The 22,030-nt window shown below is 34.5% G+C and overlaps 1 protein-coding gene across 9 annotated transcripts in view; it reads left to right on the top strand.

Annotated features, from left to right (window-relative positions):
• Positions 1–22,030, top strand: part of lama2 (laminin subunit alpha 2) — a 224,090-nt gene that overhangs the window by 46,904 nt on the left and 155,156 nt on the right. For all 9 annotated transcript variants that reach the window (XM_015369189.1, XM_015369209.1, XM_015369194.1 and 6 more), the window contains exons 2-3: positions 10,085–10,255; positions 13,039–13,151. In XM_015369189.1, coding sequence (XP_015224675.1) covers positions 10,085–10,255; positions 13,039–13,151 — 284 coding nt within the window. The remainder of the gene's footprint in view (positions 1–10,084; positions 10,256–13,038; positions 13,152–22,030) is intronic.

Below are 22,030 nucleotides of genomic sequence, written 5' to 3' on the forward strand. Positions count from 1 at the left end.
TGCTTAGAGTAACCCACACGGAGAACACACACACACACACACACACACACACACACACACACACACACACACACACACACACACACACACACAGTGTTAGACAAACTCTCAGGGCAGGAAGTCTTTGTGGGAGCAGGATGTTGATTTAGTTTTCATTACAGCTCTCCATAAATACCCTGGAGGTTGACAAAATAGCGGTCAGAGGATGTAAAGACAGAGGCAGATAAAAACAAGTAAAGATTGATATGCATGTTTTTATTTTCTTGACTCTGGACAAATGATACTGAGATACTTTATTTTTGCACAGTGAGAAGGGAGGTTGCACTGAGTAAACAGACAAAGAAAGTTCAAAAGTATAAACTTGATGTCCAGCGAATACTACTGTGATCATATTAATCTGTTGAAGGGCATAGGCCTTCTCAGTCACTAATAGTCTTAAGTGTCACTTTTTTTTTTACATATAGTTCTTTATAAGCAAGATTTTCTTAAACTTTTATTATTGATCTTCAGAAATAGGTTTTTCAGCTTTCCTTTAGTTCTGTATTTTGATATGACTGCTTTGGGTTTTGCATATTTTTTAAGGGAACTTATTATTATAAACTTTTTATATAATAAACAGGACTAAACCCAAAAATTGTGTTCCATGATTATAAACATTGTTAGGTCTGTCAGAAGATTATCTGAAAAGTTCAAAGAACATCTCAGGTACTATGAAAATCCTAGTTTGTTGAAATATTATACAGTAAAATAACGGATGACTTCAAACATTTAATGTAGATAAATAAAAAATATCTTTATTCTCCCATAATAGGGAAAGTTAGGAGAAATATGTTGATCAGGACTTTGGAAAAAAAAGTTCAAGCACAAACCACAAGCAAAATAAAAAAAATATCTAAAAAAAGAAAAGACATTTCACATTTTTAAATCTAAAAGTTAAACTATATGGACTTCATGGCCTACAGTATGACATGACTTTAAAAACATGTTTTCAAGTATTCTTCATTTCCTAGTTCACAGAAAAGCTGTATGTAGTTTTTTTATATTTTCATTATTGTCAAATTACAGACACAGATTTCCTGCAGTACTACACCTTGTAGATATTTGTCTAATTTTGTCACACATTGAATTTTAACGCCCTAGCTAAACTGTTAAAATCCAATCTTCTATTTCCATTTATATGAAAGGACAAGAGGAAACAGTTTCTATGTAGGTGTTTCAGGCTAAACTAGACAGTTAATCAATGGTATTTTTTATAAAGCAAAATCTATGGAAAGGTCAGCTTATTTTACTCTCACTTGAAGAATAGTAGCAGTGTTTTATTATAGTCCATATTTGTTTCTGTGTCTGCATTTTCTGTCTTAATATAAGCCTTTATTGTTATTTCAAAACTCCTTTTGAGTGTCTTTATGAAGGACGAGGCTCTGCATCTGTGTGTTAATGCATATACACACCTCAGTATGCTAATATCTGTGTATAAGTGTTTTGAATGTTTGTGTGTGTGAGTTTTACAGGATTATGGCAGCCTCATCCCTCATCCCTCTCCCAGGCCTGACCCTTTTAAACGGCACTCTATCTTTCTCTGGGAATCCCTCCATCCATCTCTTGCCCTCCATCAATCTTTTATTTATTTATTTATTTTCATTTCATCCATATCTCTCTCTCACAGCCCAACACTCAGGGTGGAGGGTGAGATTGAAAGTTACGCAGGGATGCAGAGAGAGATGATCTTGTCTTTTTCAACCTTCTTTTTATTCCATCAAGCATACATGAAGCTTCAATACTCAACAATAACACATCCATCAAGCATGCAACACACACACACACAGTCAAGCAAACCCTTCATATCATATTCTACCATTTGGAAAAAGCAAATAAAATCAAATTCATGATGAAATAAGAAATCTTTATGGGATGAAATAGAATATGCTGCCACCTCAAATCAGTGAAAAAGTGAAGAGTTTGTCTGCTGATATAATTTGCACTGGACATGTTAAAGAACTTTCTTTAGGACTTCCACATTTTTAACAGTTAACTGATGTATTTAGAACAAACAGTTTTGTCAGGACTTACCACATAACATGTCACTCAAACAAATTTTCTTTGAATTACTACAGCCACTTAAACATCTGTGGACGTCTATATGTTGTTGAACGATTTATTTGTAGTAATGCTTTAATATGTAAGCCTTCTGGTGTGGAATAAAATTCAATGTAGTCCTTCATAAAGCACATAAAATACTACTCTTATGATTCTCAGCAAGCCAGAGATGCCAACTCCCTATTGATTGCACTTGGTGCAAAAGCAATAGAGCATATGTTCAAGGTACAACTGACAAATGAGTTGTATATATTTATCTGGTGCCAATTTTATGTTGCCCTTGGCAATTGGCTGCATTGCCAAGTCTGAGTCTATTCTTATATGTAGGGTTGATCTAGAAAGTAACAGTGGACTAATACAATTATATTCATTGATGACCAGTGTTTGGACAGATAAGGCAAAAGAAAACTTTATTTCATGAGGAATAGTGGTGTACATTGTGGGGGACCAGACTCAACAAGGACAAAAAAAAAGTTCCAAGTAAAAAATAATTCAATTTAATTCTTCCAAAAAATAGTAGACTTAGACTTAGACTTAGACTTGACTTTATTAATCCCTTGGGATTACTCCCTTCGGGAAATTGTATTTCCAGTAGCAGGAAAAATTGCACATATAAGAAAAAAGAGGAAAGAGGATGATTAAGAGTAAACAAAAGAAAATTTTAATGTGAGAATAAATCAAAGGATAAATAACAAAATTGTGCCCAATTAAACTGAGGTCAACTGAACCTTAACTTAACACAAACAAAACTGACCTGCAAACAAAGAACTAAAGGCGGCTTAAATAAGGGATGGAGTAACCCAAGTCTACCACATCAGGGAGGCACGACATAACAAAAGCAATAAATACAAAATTAACTAAAGCATTCTATGAAACAAATAAAGCAAAACTAACTTTTACTTAGCAGAAACAATAATAAGTAAGTATTTAAGTGACAAAATTAACGAATTAAAAACGACTTGAAATAAGTCTCCCCCGTCAGTCTTTCGAAAAACAAGTGGTATGCTCCAGGTTTCCTCCTCTAGCTGGTTTGTATCAGCAGCAACTCAAACGAACAAAAAAAAGGGTAAAAAAAACATTCAGACAGACATTAACTAAAGTGTGCACGCATTAGAAAATACCTGTCTAAATATAATAACCAACTTAAACATATCATCCACCAAACGCATGACGCAATACATGACCATATTGATGCTCCCTGAACTGCAATTAATAAAGAACTTGCGTTTGCAATTTTACATTTCATTTTTTATTTTGCAGAAACGTACTAAAACTAGCTATAGTGTTTAAATGGATCCTACCCATGCCTCTGTAGATTTATCTAGTGTTTGGTCACAGAGGTAGCAGATCCGGCAGAGATAACCAGCTCCTTAGTATCAACACACCTTCTTAGGTGTTCCCAAATAAATAGAGATTCTCTTTAAACTGCATCCTACATAGTCGCCTTAGACATATCAACCAAATTGAATGTAGCTCTATTTTAAGCTCTCTCTAGAAAGAACGTGTTCAGCCTTAAGGGTCATTGTCCCTCAGCTTGTAGTTATATGCCTGGTTCAACAATTTTATTCAAACTGTAGAATTGCCCCCTCAGTACACAGGTAACTTTAATAGAGACCCTATAATTACTCAGGTATTTCATCTGTGGGCTGAGGCAAAGATGCATCAAAAACTCACTGAAAATAGTGATTTGAGAAATGGAGTTTGACACCAGTGTCAATGAAATATCTCTCTCCTAGTCATGATTCATAATTTTTATTACCATCAAAAAGGATTTAGTATAGGGAGAGCTTTACTTTGTGATTAATGTCTTTTTTCACAGGAGGAAGAGCCTAATCACTACAGAGAAATTCCCAGTACCCTGAACCATCTGCTTAACATCACTCATAAGCAAGGCACCTAAATATGTAAACTCTCTTGCATGTTGTAGACAAGCCCAAAACTTGGACAAAGCATTTTGCCCTTTTGTACTAGAGAACCATATTCTCAGATATCAGCCAAAAACCCATCAGTTTGTGGTCAGATTGCTGATATTCAGAACACTCTATCAGTGTTCTGTCCAGTGTGTGAAGGTGGGATGTATGTGTTTGTGGCTTTGATTGGAAACTTTTATTCTATCACTAACCACAATTTCACTTTAAGGAAACTTTTTTTTTTTTTGTATTAATTCGGCTCATAATGAAAACTTGGGGTTTTAACATTTTAGCAAAACTGCTCAGTATTTTCATCCGCAAACAGCAATAACCACTAAATCATGTTGTAGGGGATGTTCTAAAACCAGTTGAAATTGACAATGTTCATTTTACACCATATTTATAGAGGCTAGCAGTAATATAATTGGAATTTTGTATATAATTTAACCTTCTGAGGCATATGAGCATACAGTATAGATCAGGAATAGGAAGCCCAACAAACAGGTTACCATGGTTATCAGAGCAAAGAGGATAGAATAGAAGGTGGTGAACCTGATTTCTGTGTTTGGCTGGAATGCAGCTGAAGTCAGGCACTTTTTGTGACCCCATCATTCAGTGAATATCAAATCCTTTTTTTCCCCCCACATTTTACTTTTCTTTGTTAATTTGCTTTACTAGAAGTGGTAAATTTTTGAGTTTTGTCAGAAGATGCCATGTCTAACGTTGTACTAACTCTGTGTTTAGGTCCACTCTTACCAAGCTGAGGTGAGAGTGCAAATTGCTGGCATTGCTGGTACTTGGACAGTTAACTGATGACTTTAAATGATTTAGAACTAACAAACACCAACTGCTACAAAAAGCACATTACTATTTGCTTTAAGAGAAACCTATCAAAAGACAAGGTCAAGATTCAATAAATTCTACTAGATATTAAAGCATTACCAAGACAAAAAAAACACTTTTGGCTACCCAAGTTATGTTCTTTTGATTCTAAAGGTAGAGCTTAAGCCTAATAAATAGTTTTGTTAAATAGACATTAAAAAGACGACATTACATTCTATCTAAACAATAAGGAATACTTGAAGATTAAAATATAAAGACACCTAAATAGAGATATTTCAACCTGGAGAGACTCTAAGAGAAAATGTAGCTGTTACAAAGTTTTATTGACATAAAGAAATATCTGTTTTTTTGCGGATGCAGAAGAATCATTGCTGAATGCAGTAGATCTACATTAGTAGGTAGAACTAGGTTAGAGACATCTTTGATCGTTCCATGTTTTACTTATAATGTCCTACAGGATGGCTCACAGAAGAAGCAGCAATAATTGAGCTGTTTTTAACACAACAGGAAATTTTTTAAATCCTTTTTTTCATATTTTAAATGGGAAATGTCAGTTTTTTTCAATACCCTTATAAAGAAGCAGAAGTGACACATCTGACAAATTAGTAAAATATAACCACATTACACCCAATGAGGCTAACAATTAGATCAAGACAAGGCAATTATTTTTAACAAAGTGCTGCTGTAAAAGGTGTAATCTAAAAATAGATAGAAGAAAGTATAAGTATAATGTAATGTGCTGCTCCTGATTATTACAAATATCAAATCCCATCAAGTGAAAGTAAAATTAGGTATATCTGCAAAGATTTTAAACAAAATGATTGAATATTTTAGCTCTTAATACAATCAAACAGAAGTCATGCTACAGTGTTTTGATATGTTTATTCGTTGTTTCCCCCATCTAGATTGGGAGAGTAAAACCATGTGTGAGACTAACAAGATTTTAAAAAAAGGCTTAAAGTATTAACTGACTCACATTAAGGTAACACATTTATTAAGGTTTTTGAGTCTACCTCATGCATTAGTAAGCAAAATACTTTCAATATTTTGAATCAGATCTTTAAATACACAAGATATTGGCTGGATTTGCTGGCATCATGTGAAGTGAGGCTATGAAACTATATCCAAAGGAGCAGCTATTTTTATCACCCGAAGTTTAGGTCCTTATTATCCATGATGGTCATATGACTACAGTAAACGATTGTATGTTTTTTAAATTATTTGTTGTTTTTTGTGTTTGTTTTTACCTCTGCCAGGGAAGTTATGTTTTTAGGAGAGTTTTTGTGTGTTTGTCTATTTGTCTATCTGTGTATAACTTGAAACATTTTAGATGAATTTTAATGAACATTTTATCAGAGTTGTCCCTCATTCCAAGGAACAATTTATTCAATTTGATGATAATCCAGATCATAATCTAGATAGAGGAATTTCTTAAAAGGTTCTCTAACATTGAGATAGGAATATTTGGTTGTAAAAGCAGTTCCCCACTAAACCAGGGGGTGGCAGCGGTGACCATAGATAACCTCAGAATCTGACTCAAAAAGTTCGGTGGTACTTTACTAAAGAGAAAAACACAAGAAAAGAAAATGTTGGTGTGTTAACCGGATCAATTGAAAAGTTTTAAATGTATTGTATAGAAAAGTTTTACCAGAAGTTTGCCTCATGCCAAGGAACAGTTCACTTAAGTTTGGTAATGATCCAGACCATGTGCGACTCTATGGAGGTCTGTGCTCTCTGTGCTTTTCTCGTATAAAACAGGCTTAGGTGTGGTGGATTTTATATTTAGAAGTAATCAATGCAGTTTATTTGGATCTGAAGAGAAACTTCTTTAGAACTAAGACTGTTTAAATTGAAGAATATGTTAGAAACCATGTGAGGTAAAGACTTAAGAGTGCTCTCCACTGTACTGGAAAGAGGTTTTGCAAATATCAACCTTAAAATCTTGAGGCATTCAAAAGGACATTCACAATGGGTAGATAGAACTGAATAGGTTGTGATACAGTACTTGGAAAAGAGGTTTTTGTTGTGGTCATAATCTTCAATAAGAACAGGATGACCTTATCTTGTCTGCTCTCTCAGACCCTCAGCCCCTTTCCCTTTAGAAGGCCCTACCTCTTACCACACTGCATTTGTAAATAAGAAATATGCCCTTCTTGGTTAAATAAAGGTTTTGTATCGTAAAAAGATAAGAATAAAATATACCCTTTAAATAAGGTTGTATTGATCCATTTTTTCTGTTTTTCAATAGACGTTTTGTACACCTGAAGGCTGCATTTACATATACATGTACATTTGATGATATCCTATTTTTATCTACAAGTTCCATTTTTCTGATGCTTCTAGACTTTTAAGGGTTTGTAGTTAGTCAAGATTAGTCAACAGTAATTGTGTCAGGGAAGTATCTCCACACCAGTTTGTACACATAGAATATCCACATTCATTGATTTGGTGGTGCGAACAAACAGTTAAAAAATACTGTGCATTCTTTTAGATAAATTACTGCTTCTAATACTCTTTGAAAAAGCCCAATTTGTATAAGGATTATTTCTTTCTTATATTTCTTGTCTATATCTTGTTGTACACCTCTTTGCTTGTCATGGGCGAATTTTGATTAGTAAATGATGGAAAAGATCTTTTTCTGAATGCGGTGAGTTTATTATTGTCTTACTTATCTTTGCTAGCCCTTTATTTAAAGGTTTGTCTAAGACTTGTTCAGCAGTTAAGGTTCTAAGATCAATTTCTTTCTAAAAGGATAAAACCCTTCTACAACATTGCTAAATTCATATTTAAAGTGCAAGATAATCCGTAGGACTCTTCAGTTTTTGTAACCAACACAGTTAAAAACCATTCCATATGACAAATGGTTTGGGATATTCTCCCACAACTTATTTTTCTTACTTTTGTGAAGAAAAAAAACCATTTGTGTTTATTGTGTAGACAATTCCTCCCACCCTGACTGTGATCTTTAACAATGGCTCTTTTGCAATTTCTCTCGAAACATTGAAAGTGTTGGGTCGTTGTTCATATTCTCTTCAGCTCACATGATGATATTGTTTTTAGGTCTACATACTGAGAATATCATAATTGAAGAAGGAGGAAAGCTGGAGCTCATTGCAGCCCTCCACCAGCAGATCCAAAGGAAACTGGCAACTCAACGAAAAAAGAAATTAATCAATTGCATCTTGACAAAAAACACTACAAAAAGCTAACTTAAAGTCAGGCTAATGAAGATATATGAAATGTGCAACTCATTTTGAAAATGAAAAATGTAAAAGTTACTACACAGCTTCAGAGACAGCAGGCTGTCACACTTCATAATAAGCCACTGACTGATCTGACTTTTGCTGCTTCAAAACTGGGAAAAACAGGATTGTCAACTTTAAAGCCTAAATTTGATTAACTTCTCAGTGTATTAATTAGTGTTGCCTTGTGTTTGTCCTTTATTTTAGTAGTTTGGAAATTCATCCATATTTTAGTCTCCTGAGACAAGGTGGATATGTGCAATAATGGAATTTAGAAAGGAAAAATAAAAAAAACTGGATCATTATTTGTCTCTCCAAATAACAAGTTTGGGCCTCCTAAGTAGCTGAAAGTTCTTGACTATCAGTGTTTAAAGATTTAGATTTAGGACTGCTTGACAGATTGTGTTTATGATTAGCTGTGTCTAAGCGGGTGAGAATGTGTACACACAAGTGGAAGAGCCTTTCGGTATCTCAGATGTTCTTCACAGTTCATCAGCATTGACATCTGGCCAAACAGCTGGAACCGTCTGGACAAACACAGAATGTCTGCAGATTGAGTCACTTTTTTCACTTTAGTTTCCTTCTATACAGACATTACTGTATGCATCTCTATGCATGATATCATACACATCAAATAGTTGTTAAGCTTTATCCAGACCAGGGACATATTTGCTTATGTAGCATGTTTTTTGTGTTTGTTACTGTTAGGAAATTTGAACCATATGTATGTTGAGCTTTCCAATTCTTGAATTTGAACAAAACTGTCTTTTCACTCCAGTTTGGATTTTAATCAACAGGCTGGTTACTTGTATGCTGTCTATTCAGAGCTAAACAAAGATACTTTGGTATAATTTTTAAGTCTGTGAATCGTATTTATTTGGCATCAAAGATTTGTATAAGAGGTACACACACACACACACACACACATATATATATATATGTGTGTGTGTGTGTGTAATAAAAAGTTTCCTCTTGGGTTTTCTTCTTGGTTTTTTATCTTTAATGCAAAATGTTTTTATATCTTTTTGACATTTTGTTGTAATTACTGCTGTAAGTGGGTTGCTCTGTCAGCTAAAGGCATGTTTTACATTGTCTATACTCCTTACGATCAACCGATTACTAAATTAGTTGACGTTTATTTCAATACTAGATTAATCACTATTAATCCGGTGAATTGCTTCGGCCCTAATTGTGACCCTTTTTTTTCCAGACTTCAACTGACAACTGGATTTTATCACCAATTGTTGATCTTAAGTACTTATTTTTGTTGAGGTTGCTATAATTTATATCAATCTAATGTTTATTCTGTTTCTTGGTCTTTCAGCAATGATGATCTATGTTATACATTTAGCATTGCCTTTACATTTGTTCCGTTGGCCTTTCCTAGTTGGAGAAAGATCTTTTTAAGCCTAATTGCGTACCTTTGAATAAAATTTTACATTTTTTCCCGTGTGATCATGGAAGGCTGTTTTTGCCAAATCCACCTTTTTGGAAATTATTTGTGAAGCATTCATTATTTAGTCTCCATTGACTCAAGTGACTGATGCATTCTGTTGGGGTAAAAAAAAGGCAATTAATCTGTAAAAAAAAAAAAAAACAACCCATAAAATCATTGCCCTATCACTATTCCAGAGTTATTTTTTAAATTCAAAATATAGTCATGATTTTATGTATGCACAATGCCAACCTTAATGGAAAGCAGGATATAGTGGATAACTTAAATAACTCCCACTGTGGCATTTTTGCAGTTACATACTGTATGGACATTTTTTTCTTTAATGAGAAATAATCTGACAACATTTCTTCTGAATTTAGTAGAGGATTTCTTCAAATTTTACATTAATCAGTGTGACTGTTAATGTACAAATACTTCTGTAAAAAAGGGTACTTTCCATACAAATAAGCTTGTTTATTCAAAACAAGTGTATAAAAGCCAACTTGTTTTTTATGCATATAGCTCTTTTTATTTTGTGTCGTCTCTCTCTTTTACAGGACTTTTCCCAGCTGTGCTGAATCTGGCTACCATGGCAGACATAACAACGAATGCTACCTGTGGTGAAAATGGTCCAGAGATGTTCTGTAAACTGGTGGAGCATGTGCCCGGTCAGCCTGTGAGGAACCCACAATGTCGAATCTGCAACCAACAGAGTCCAAACCCAGTTGGTAAGAATTATTCTCAGCCCTAAAAGAGTCATAGTTGGGGAAGTTACACAAACTTTATTGCTTCTGACTGACTAATCAGTGGATATTTTGGCAGAGGTTAATCAAATGTTAACTCAGATTATTTATCAAATCAGCTGAAGAATTATTTGTAAAATGAAAAGATAACAAAGTAAAAATAGCCTAGTTGTTATTCAGTTATCCAGACTGTTGAACAGTAGATAAAATGTTCAATTAGGTATTTGGCAAAACCTACAGCTAAAGATGTCTTTCTTTAGTGGAACAGTTGGTTATTTACTGGTTTATAATTTGGAAGACATTAAAGTTATATATCACTTCTAAACTTAGTTTCAACAATACTAAGGATGGGTTAGCGCTGGAATGTAATCGGTTAAACGCACAGGGAAAAGTCAAATCAAAAAATTTTTTTTTGTATTTACTGTCAGAAGCAGGTAATTAAAAATTTAAATCTTATTGTTTATTGTATTCAGATGATTGTTTAGTTTAAGAGGTATATGAAAAAAGAAAATCTTCCCTCACCAATGGACTAAAAATGTAAAAAAAAAACAGACGAGGTTAATATGTTTTCTGATGATGTGACCTATTATCAACTTAAATCAGAATTTCAGTATTCTATTGTTTTCTAAGCAAATTTGTGCACAGTTTTGACAATCATTGTGGATTAGTTTCATTAGTAATTATAGTGCTATTAGCCAGTCTAAAATGATAATAAAAGTAACCACATATTTAGCTTTCTTATTAGATAATGGATATATGGAAATTATATCGCAACCAATGTCGGGCAGAATTATCATCAAACTAAATAAGGAATTTTAAATTGTCTATCTCGTTTTTTACGCAGCTTAAAAATGTACAAATATACATTTCAGACATGTAGGAAATAAAATCTGTGCCTGATAAAGTTTAATGAGATTGGCTGTGTACAATTCTGGATTATGACCAGACTGTAGAGATCGATCCTGCTTGATTCTTCTCAAATGGTTGGAGGTTAATCTGTCTTATTTTCTCAACTAATTTCTTGTGACCCTGTTGAATATTGGTATGAAAACAATCAACGTTTCTATGATCAGACCTCAGTACCTTGGCAATTCAAGATGACAGCATCTAAAGCCCCTGTCACTCCTTGACGATTTAGATCAGCGTACAGTATGCCTGACGTATGGAAAATCTGGCGAAAACGCTGGCATACATTGGATAAGTTACCATACGTTTTGTATAAGTTATGAGCATGCTGAAGTATACTGACACACATCAACATGCTCAAAATTCCTTGACGTATGCCAGTGCCTGGTCATACGTGGGCCATAAGTTACAGGGCAGTTATTTGATCGTTGACAAACGTTAAGTGTAAGTTACTCATAAGTCGTTGTGTCTAGCTTATGCAAAACCTATGAATAACTTATGCGTAACTTATCAAGAACTTATCTCCAAAGCATATAAACATACCTGATGTGTTCCAGGCGACCGCTGAACGTGTTTCTAACTTACAGCTACCGTTTAATGGCATATTGGCAACGTTTTGGTATAAAAGGGGGTTCACAGGAGGAAACAGTCTGTACTCCTCTACACTTCATAGGGTGAGCAAGAAGGGCTGAACACAAGAAGGGGAGTGTGATGGACCCTCCCTGCCTTCATTCATGCCCACGGCCACGGCCAACAAACTTTATAGAACACAAGACGCTGAATCTGCTGCGACTGCAAACCCTCTTTCTTTCTTTTTTCTTTTTAATTTTTTCAATTGTTTTTTTTTTTTTTTTTTGGCGGGTGGTAAACAGCAGCCAGGTTAATACTGCGATCAAAGAAATCTTTTTATTCCGGCTGGGCACCTGCGGGCGCATCGCTGCCCCCCTCAGGACACTGGCTTGTGAAACATATTATGGGCATTATGCTGCCGTCCGTTATGCATAAGTTGTCGTTATGTCGTTGTTGTATGACATACACTCTGGACTTGTTATGAATACGCTATGTATACCCCCAAAATTGAGAAAAAAAAAAAACATAGTAAGTTCATCATAAGCCAGCGTTTTAAGAGATTCTGCTACATCAGGCATACGCTGGCTAAAAATCGTCAAGGCGTGATGGGGCCCTAATCGAAAGAATTTCTGTCCTGGAATCAGGTAGATTAAGTCACAATTTTAACTGATTTTGGCTGAGAGTAAGATTGTGACTAAGAATTATTAACACCTAGGATGTTAATTTAATTAGGCCACATGGTTCCTCAACACACAAAAATCCCCTGGAATCCCTAAATCCAATAAGCATCAAATTTTACATTTTACAATATGCATAAAACTATATAGTGAAAAAGACAATATTCCAAATAAATTGCACTTAATGCAATCTAGATTCTATTTTCCCCTTTTTTGAGGAGAAGCTGTTAAATTAAAGTTGAAGGAAAACCAATATCAGATGTTTTCTGAATGCTGTCCCTTAATTTAACTGGAGGCAGTTGTCATGTTTTGCTTTTTTTTTCTCATGAAAATGTCAGACATAGGCAGCAAGTTATTGACAACAACTTAAAACTACAGAACTTTACTTAAGAATATTAATTTGCATTTATGAGCACTAAAATATCTCCTATTTCTGTGTCTGCCTTTAAGAATAAATCAAATAATGTTTTTGTTGTGTGAAACTTTATTCGCCTTTTCCTTTAAAGCTTTTGTGTGAGTTGTACAGTACCAGCATCCAAACTAAGATTAGACACATTTTATTTTTTTATGTATAAAACAAATGCAACATTCTGGTTTGTTTCTGTCTATGTGCAGAGCATCATCCTATTGAATATGCCATTGATGGGACCAACCGTTGGTGGCAAAGTCCATCTATTAGGAATGGAATGGATTACCATTATGTGACAATCACTCTGGACTTAAAACAGGTAAATATTACACAAAAAAATATATATCAATTAGACATTCTACATCTTTGAACATATTAATCATAACTAATGCAGTTAACCTAAACTTTTTCAAAGCCTTTGTGTATATTAGTTAGATTTTTTCTTTTCATTGTGATATTTAAAAAAGAATCAATCAAAAACTATGTAGAAATGTTTATGCTAAGTTTATATTTTGTTGTTAAAAAAAATTGTGAGCTTTTAAAATAGAAAAAACTCTTTATTTCAATTTCTTTTTCTCTCATTGACAAACACATTTCGAAGGAAAAAATAAATTATTTTTAAATGTTTTTACAAATTATGAATCTGAAAAGTGTAAGATGCATTTATCATTCATTTAACTAGAACAAAGTCTGTAGTTTATTCTATACCTTTACCTTTAACTACATACCTTTTGAAATAATTCAAGGGTAGTAATTAGATAGCGCCCTTCTTAGAAGAGTAATTTTGTATTCTTGCCAAAGATTTAATATTTGTACTTAATACCAAATCAGTGAAAATAGCTGCATAAATTATTGGGCTGCAGATATTATCATAAACAAACAAAACCTGATGCTTAAACATGAAATGCACCAAAACAACTATATCTTCTCTGCATTCATTATACTTACCCATTGCAGAATTTAACTGCCAAAAAACAGAAAAAACTGTTGCCGTTTTAACCATCTTAAAATCCCTAGAATGGGGGCTGCTTGGTGGCACAGTTTTTATCATAATTTCCTCATAGGGATAGGGTATTGTGTGATTCCTGTGTATGTGTCTATTCTCTCCGGGTACTCCAGCTTCCTCTCACATTCCAAAAACTCTTCTTTTCTTCTATAGCAGGGATTCCCACAGTGTGGTGTGCTACAGGGTGTGCAAGACGAAGCAATGTATCGATGTAGAAGAAGTTTTTTTTTCTACGCTTCATTTAAGATGCATTATAGAGGAAGTTATCCTTCTTGCTTATTATAGTATGCAGCTAGTCTGTGGCTCTACTTTTAACTTACAAACGGATCTTATCTGTCTTTATGGTGATACAAAATAGTAATTCTTTGCTTAATGGTACCAAATCAGAGCACCTTTAACATATTTGCTGTTGCCGCTGCATTGATTGCTAAACTGTAAACAAGACTTCCTGTAAAGCTTTCTGTCAAAATATTTTAGCGCTTTTCTCTAATAGCCAGATATGGGAATTTCACGACAAATGGCTGTTACTTTAACAGCTTAGATTCTCCTATCTGAGTTAAGAATATCTGCACTTCCTCCAAAGTTTACATGGGCTTTTTGGCTGCATCTATAACTACTACTTGAGTGACCTCTGATATATCAGGTGAGCAGGAATAACTAACTAGGTTTGTACTGTAGTTTTAACAAAACCTTATTTTCAAATGGTACTTAAAGACTGCTTCAAAAGATGACTAGAGCCTAGGATATGTAGTCTAGCGCTGAGTTTAACCTCTACATTGTTTTCCTTTCATGCCTTGCATAACTTTGTGTTGATCTATCAAGTACTTTATAATTTGATGTTTGCAGTTGTAATGGGATAAAATGAGAAAAAAATCTAAGTAGGGTTGCAAGTAATGATTATTTAGCAAAGCGATTAATCTGTCGATCAATAATCGGATAACCAAAGGTTACTTAAAGATTTTCTATCAAATTAAACCCAATGAAACTACAATGTTTACACTTGAGTTATGGATAGAGCATATTGCTTGGAGGAAAAAAGTTTTTTTTATTTTTCTAAATGTAAAATGTTAACATATTTGATACAAATTTGATATAATTAATGCTCTTAGTAGGTTGCTCTGTCAGCTAAAGGCATGTTTTAAAGTCTCTACATTCAATTTAACGATTAATCGATTACTAAATTAGTTAACTATTATTTCAATAATCGGTTAATCACGATTAATTGTTTCAGCCAAAGCTCTAAGGGTAGAGATAAAACTAGGGCTGAAATTACCCTTAGGGGAGTTTCTAAGGGTAGTTTCAGTCCAAGATCTTTGGATGTAGTTTAAAGATGTATGAGGTTTAAAGTTCAGCATATTTAAGGTGCTGCTGATGGTGATCTTTTGATTAGTCATTGCTTTATCTTTGCTTTAAATTAAACATCATGAAGAAAAAGTATTTTTTCCCTTTGAGACTGGCAATGTCAACAGACTTTTAAAATGTTTGAAGCCTCATTTAACACAGCGATAACTGCACTTTAACACAGCTGGAAAGAATGTTGGTCGTGACCTTTCGTTTTTTTTTAAAGGAGTTTGCAATTAAAGATGTTGAAATTCTATTGAGGGCATAAAACCTTCATTTTCACATAACTGTGTTTTAGCTTGTACCTTCTTCAAAGTCATTCCTTAAAACTGAGGAATTACTGTTACCCTGTCTTTATTGTAAATGACTCTTTTTCTCTCCTTAGCGCAAAGTTACCAAATACCATTCAAAATTCAAATAATTTACTTTTAATTGTTGTTCTTCAAGTATTTTATACATAGTTTATGCGTTGGTGGGAAACCACTCTGACACATCTCAGACATGTAGAAGGCACCTATAGAAGTAATCAGACAGATGCCATACATCACTCTCTAGTTACCTTATTGTAAATGTCTTTGTTACTGTGGGAAGTAGCAAACTTACAAAGAAACAAACCTACGCAGACATATGGACAGATGCATAGCAACTTGAACTTTGGAAATTCTGTTGATGTGTATGAGTCACAGAACCCAGTATTAATTTATTATGTATCACTTTATTTTAACCTTAAACATCAGACCAGAGAATCTTCTTTCTTATAGTCAGACAGTCCTTCATGTGTTTTTTGGCAAACTCTGCAGGCTTTCCCATGTCTTGCACTGGGGAGAGATTCTGTCAGGCCACTCTGCCATAAAGCCCTGACAGGTGGAAGGCTGCAGTGATAGTTGACTTTGTGGAACTTTCTCCCGTCTCCCTACTGCATCTCTGGAGCCCAGTCACAGTGATCTTTGGGTTCTTCTTTACCTCTCTCACCAAGGCTCTTCTCCCACGATTGCTCAGTTTGGCTGGACAGCCAGGTCTAGCAAGAGTTCTGGTCATCCCAAACTTCTTCCATTTTAAGATTATGGAGGCCTATGTGCTCTTACGAACTTTGAGTGCTTCAGAAAATCTTTTGTAACCTTGGCCAGATCTGTGCCGTGCCACAATTCTGTCTTTGAGCTCCTTAGACAGACTCATGATTCTCGTTTAATCTGACATGCACTGTGAGCTGTAAGGTCTTGTATAGACAGGTGTGTGCCTTTCCTAATCAAGTCCAATCAGTTTAATTAAACACAGCTGGACTCCAATGAAGGAACAGAACTATCTCAAAGAGGATCAGAAGAAATGGACTGCTTGTGAGTTAAATATAGTGTCACAGCAAAGGGTATGAATACTTGTGACTAGTGTTGCACCGATACCGATACCAGTATCGGACGGGGCCCCGATACTGCCCTAAAATGGTGGTATCGGTATCGGCGAGTACCAACAAATAGGGAACCGATACCATTTTGAGAGCCATACATTTATTCAACTATTGTCACCCATTCCAGGTAGGCAATAAAAACTTTTTATTTTTATTATCCAGTAGAACTTTTTATTAACTTTGTATTAGATTTTTTTCTGCTTCACAAAGGTAGGCAGCGGCTTGACAAAACCATGATGGCAATTATTTTACATTATTATGGTATTGGTATCGGCCGATACTGCACAGCCAGGTATCGGGTATCGGGGCCAAAAAATGGCATTGGCGCAACACTACTTGTGACCACTTGATATTTTAGTTTTTCTTTTTTAATACATTTGCAAAAATTTCTACATTTGTTTTTTCCTGTCAAGATGAAGCTGAAAGGCCCTCTCGCCATGTCCTAAATCTTTAGTTTCCACAACAGATTTTGTATGAGAGTCAAATCTTGCTGAGAAACTCCAAAACATAATATATTTATATAATATATTTCCCTCGAACAAAAACTCAACAAGCTGATAAAACAAATGTACACATGGAGAATTGGAAAAATGCTGTTGGAAATAAAATCAGAACTGGGTAATCATAAGAAGGTTATTGTTTTATTTTTGGCAGAAAAATACTTACTAATACTAATTTCAGCTCATGGTTTTAATTTTTGTTCTGGAATGCATAGCAGGAATTTGTGCGATTTTGACACTGTACTAGGATATTTTAGGACAGAAAATTTAGTATAAAACCCAAAAAAAAAGAGAGTAGTCTGCTGCTATTAAATTGAAAATGAAAAGAAATAAATTAAAGCAGCATATAATTTTAATTAATGAGAATATAGTTGTAAATGTAGTACATCACAAGGCATGGCAGTACTATAGATTAATATACAAATACTTCAGAAGAATACATCAACATATTATGTACAACTAAAAATGTGGAACAAGTACAATACTAATGTCTGCCTATATAATAAAATGTGATTAAAATATTGGATATGAATAATCAGAAAGGGATGAAGACAGATGAATTTGCACACAAATTAGACAAATAGTTTTCTGCATTTCGAATGTTGAAAAGGTCATTTTCATTTGTCTTTTAGTGATGGTAAATATCAGGATTTCTAACCGCATTTATTAGCTTTTTATTTATAGTCACAAAGAAAAAAAAAAGATAAGAAAAACAGGTTATTAAAAGGAGTGTTACCTGTCAAACTGAGTATCACAATGGGACACATTTGTTTGAGATTATCATAGTGCAAGGTAGTTTAACAATAACATGACTACTGTTGCAAATATGCAACACACCATTTGTATTACAGCCAAGACAGCATGCACATCCCCCCAGTGCCAGTTATTGCACATTCATTGCATACATAGGAGGCTTTGAGAAGAACTTGTTACTGGTATGACAAGACCTTGATGGTGTATGCTATCATTGACTGCATACCTGTTGTTACAAACCTGCATAATATTTCTAGTTACTTGTTGTGCTTTAGTCCAAGTAACAATCTTAATCTTATTTTTGAAAATACTTAACGATAAAGAAACACACTGTCTTGTCTGTGTAAATTCTCAGTAATCTGGAAAAGGCAAACAACAAACAGGCTTAAATTGAAAGGCAACCAGACCTTTGCTCAGTTTTTGATGACGTTTCAACACCTATCCAGGAGTCTTTGTCGATTCTGTTGGCTTAAACCAGAGCAACTCTATATTTGTAGAGCTGATGTATTTAAGCAGCTTGGCGGTCCATCCTCCTGCACACATTCCAAGTCAGTCACACAAGTTAGTCAATAACAAATTGGAAAAATGTTGCAGGGATCCAAAGTACTTCGATTTTGCATGCAGAATATAGATAATAGTGTTAGACATGAAAACATGAATTCGTTCTGCCTGATTTCAGTGGCCTGGGCTGGAGCTGGTGATATAAAGGTGTATGATGAATCCTTTTTACGGGTTTGGCATTGATAAATAGGAAAACCCTCACATTCCCAAGATTTCATTCCAATAGAGCATTATTGTTAATGGAAGATTATTTTCGTAAAATTTACAGCAACTACATGATATTAATTCAATTTGGACCTAAAAATATCTGAGGAATGTTTCCAATATCTTGCTAAATCTTTTCCACCATGAATTAAAGCAGGTCTCTAAACAAAGATACTAACCCTGTGCTAGGAAAGTGCAATAATAAATTGAGAAAGCTTCCTGGAGAGGTGGCGAAACGTCTTCAAATCTTGAAAACCAAGTCCAGTGGATATTTTTTGAATTTTTACGGAATGACTATGACCTGGATGACTGAGAACCTTCATCAGCAATAATAAAGTGGTTGAGTATACATCCTGAAATTCATCTATCTTTTTAGGCGTTGCTGATGTATTATTGCTGCTCCAGAAATAACCACCGTTTTAAAAATAAACAACTGTATGAAATAATATTTACATTTTTTATATTTTGTTGCATCCTTCCATATCTTATTACCTAAACCCAAATTTCTGGAGCTTGGGCCATATGCTCACACTATCCACTGACTTCTCTCTGTGACGGTAACGTCTTTAAATATGAGGCTACACGTGTGAGTGTTTCAGTAGGTGTTTTATGTATCTGTATGTGTGGTGCTCCATCAGTCCAACCAAAAGCTATTTACCCTCCAGTGCTCAAAATTTCCCCTGCGACTAAAGTCATCTCACTCAGAAAATGACAGTGCCCTTGTGTGCAAGTATGTGTGGTTTATCGCCTATGACATCAGCACTCTCATTTCCTCCCTTGTTATTGTTGAGCCTCTCTGGACAGAAAGACTAAATAATGAGAGAGAAAGTGGGAGCTGAGGGGCCATGTGTGTTGGCGTGTGTGCGTGAAAGAGACAGTTGATGTCTGTTTATGTTCGCCGCCACTTTTTCAGATGAATTCTGGAACTGTAATTGTGCGTGGAGATGCATCAGACCTGAAAATACACTAGAGGTTGTCCATAGAGACCTGCGAATGAGGGCTGTGATTCATTTTTAACCTTGTGAGAACTTTTAGAATAAAACAGAATAATTTCAAAAGCGTAAGTTAAAGGTTAATTTTTTTGTTATGTTTTGTGCCACCCTTTCAATATAAAAGCAAATGAATTACAGCAGATTTCATTTTTCCTGCCTGTATAGAACTGTATCTTATTTTTGTAGATTCAAAAGAAATTATTTTGATTAATATAGCTATTTTAACAGATGTGAAATAACCTGATTTATAAATGTAAAAAAATATTTTGTCAGGATCAGACAGATGTCATTTAGACCCCTAGAGGGTCTAAATGACATGGTTGTTATGGAAATGCAGCGATCAGTTTGATTGATGGACGGTGGTCAAATCAAGAACTGGTTCTCCTCTCTTGGGAGTGAAAGAGAACCTTGTCACGGGAGTCCTGAAAGGGGCTGCCACTCAAAAATATGTTTTTATCCAATGCTCAGAAATGCCCATCCACCTTCATCCCTCAAACACAAGCAGCACATTTTGAATATGAGAAGGTGTTCACACAGCACATGGACAGAAAAATGTTAACTTTATTTTTTATGCTTTACAGGAAATAGCTTTTTTATTTCTAAACATATTCTGATAAATTGCTAAACTTTTTTATTCTTACTGTAGAAGGAACCTAGAATCAATTTACAGGATGCCTTTCAAGTTCACTTTAACCTGGGGATGCACATACTTGGAGGAAGTAGAGTATTTGGAAACATTTTTAATTGACTTATTTTGCTTCTTTATGTTTCTAATTGTATTATATGTATTGGTCTTTTTTGTAAACCAGAAAAAAACATTAAAGGAGTGCTTAATTAGACAATTTATCATGAAAAGACCATTACAAACACAGGCTATTTGCATGATACTAATATCTTAGTGCTATGTTACTCTGTTGCTGGAAGCACTAAATGAAACTGAGCTGTTTCTTTGCTTTCCTAATGTCTGCCTCAATGATAGCTTTCAGGAATTCACTGTTATTAGGGTTACTAAGAGTTCAAAGATTACTACTTAGATTAGATAGAAATGGGAGTATAAAGTTAATACTTTCTGCATTGAGATACTTGAAATTGTGTTTTGTTTTTAACACTAACAGTCAGGGCTAGACATTAAACGTTTTGCTCACAGGTCACCGTGGCTGCTGGGTTACTAAAGTTAATAGCCACTCAGTATTTTCACTAGCCAGAATTTTCTTGATAAGAAATTATGTTTCATATGGTTAAAGCTCACTATACCATGCTAAAGTTCACTCAAAATAGATTTAGAATTTTTTAAAATGTAAATGACCCTTGTCCATACTCATCAAACTACACGAAAGAATTCAGCTCTGATAAGGTTTGGTGTAAACCAGTGTTTAACAGTTAAATCCAGTTATTTCTGATCTAATCCGATACCTGGGCTGAGGGTATCGGCCAATATCCATTAGCGATCCAATTTAATCTTTGAATGAATGAACCATATATTTTGCCATGTGAGTAAAGGCTTTAGCTTTGACACAATATTGTTAAAAATACTCATTTTCTGATCTATTGCAACTTGTGATGAGTTCTCTCCTTCAAGATTCACTTATCCTGTATTTAGTTCTATTCATCTTGTCTTCTCTGTCTCTTCTGAAGATGGCATCTGCCAACCATTACACTACTACCACCATGCTTCAGAGAGGCAATATGTTTGTATGTGTACAGTATTAGTCATTCAGTATTTATTCTAAGCAGCTTTTGGCCAACTGCTAAGATGACTTTGTATAACATTCTTTGAACAGCAGAATTATTGGTCCATTTGCCCATAAAGTTAAGCTTTGTGAAGTGCCAAACTGACCTGCTTATCCGATTTTTTTTTTCTTGTTTTTTTTTTTTTACGAAACAAAACAAAAAATAAAACCACATCATTTTCCTTCTGCTTCATTTACTTTTGTTGCAAGAAAATAAAGTGTCCGACAGAAACACCGTTAACTAAGCATCTGCTGCAGCAAATTTCACTTTGTAGGTTTATTGTTGCAGTGTAGCTTGCGTGGGAAAAAGTGAAGCATCTGGTGTTATTTGCTTGCTAAAAAGAAATTGAAAGCTTTAAATGCTAAATTAAAAACCAGTTTATGAGCAATGAAAGTCTACATTTATCATATTTACTTTTAAAAAGCTTTTTCAGCAGTATCGACAGAAGCAGATTCACATATTCTTAACACACAGTACCTATATAAGAGTAGAGAAAAACAACCTTTTACCATTAAACAATTCAAAAGCTTGTTCTTCCTCTATAAGTGCATTTTGTGTCTACTGTTTAGCTACAGCTTTACAGTATTTTAAATAAATGTTCTCTCTTTTTTTCCTTTTCTCTGTCAGCTAAAAGACACTGAGATGGTAATGTGTAGATTTTCTGTCTGTATGCATTTCATTTTGCAGTGGACAGTGATTCCAGATGAT

The sequence above is a fragment of the Cyprinodon variegatus genome, unplaced genomic scaffold (genome assembly GCF_000732505.1).
Source record: "Cyprinodon variegatus isolate N-32 unplaced genomic scaffold, C_variegatus-1.0 Scaffold37, whole genome shotgun sequence".
NCBI lineage: Eukaryota > Metazoa > Chordata > Actinopteri > Cyprinodontiformes > Cyprinodontidae > Cyprinodon > Cyprinodon variegatus.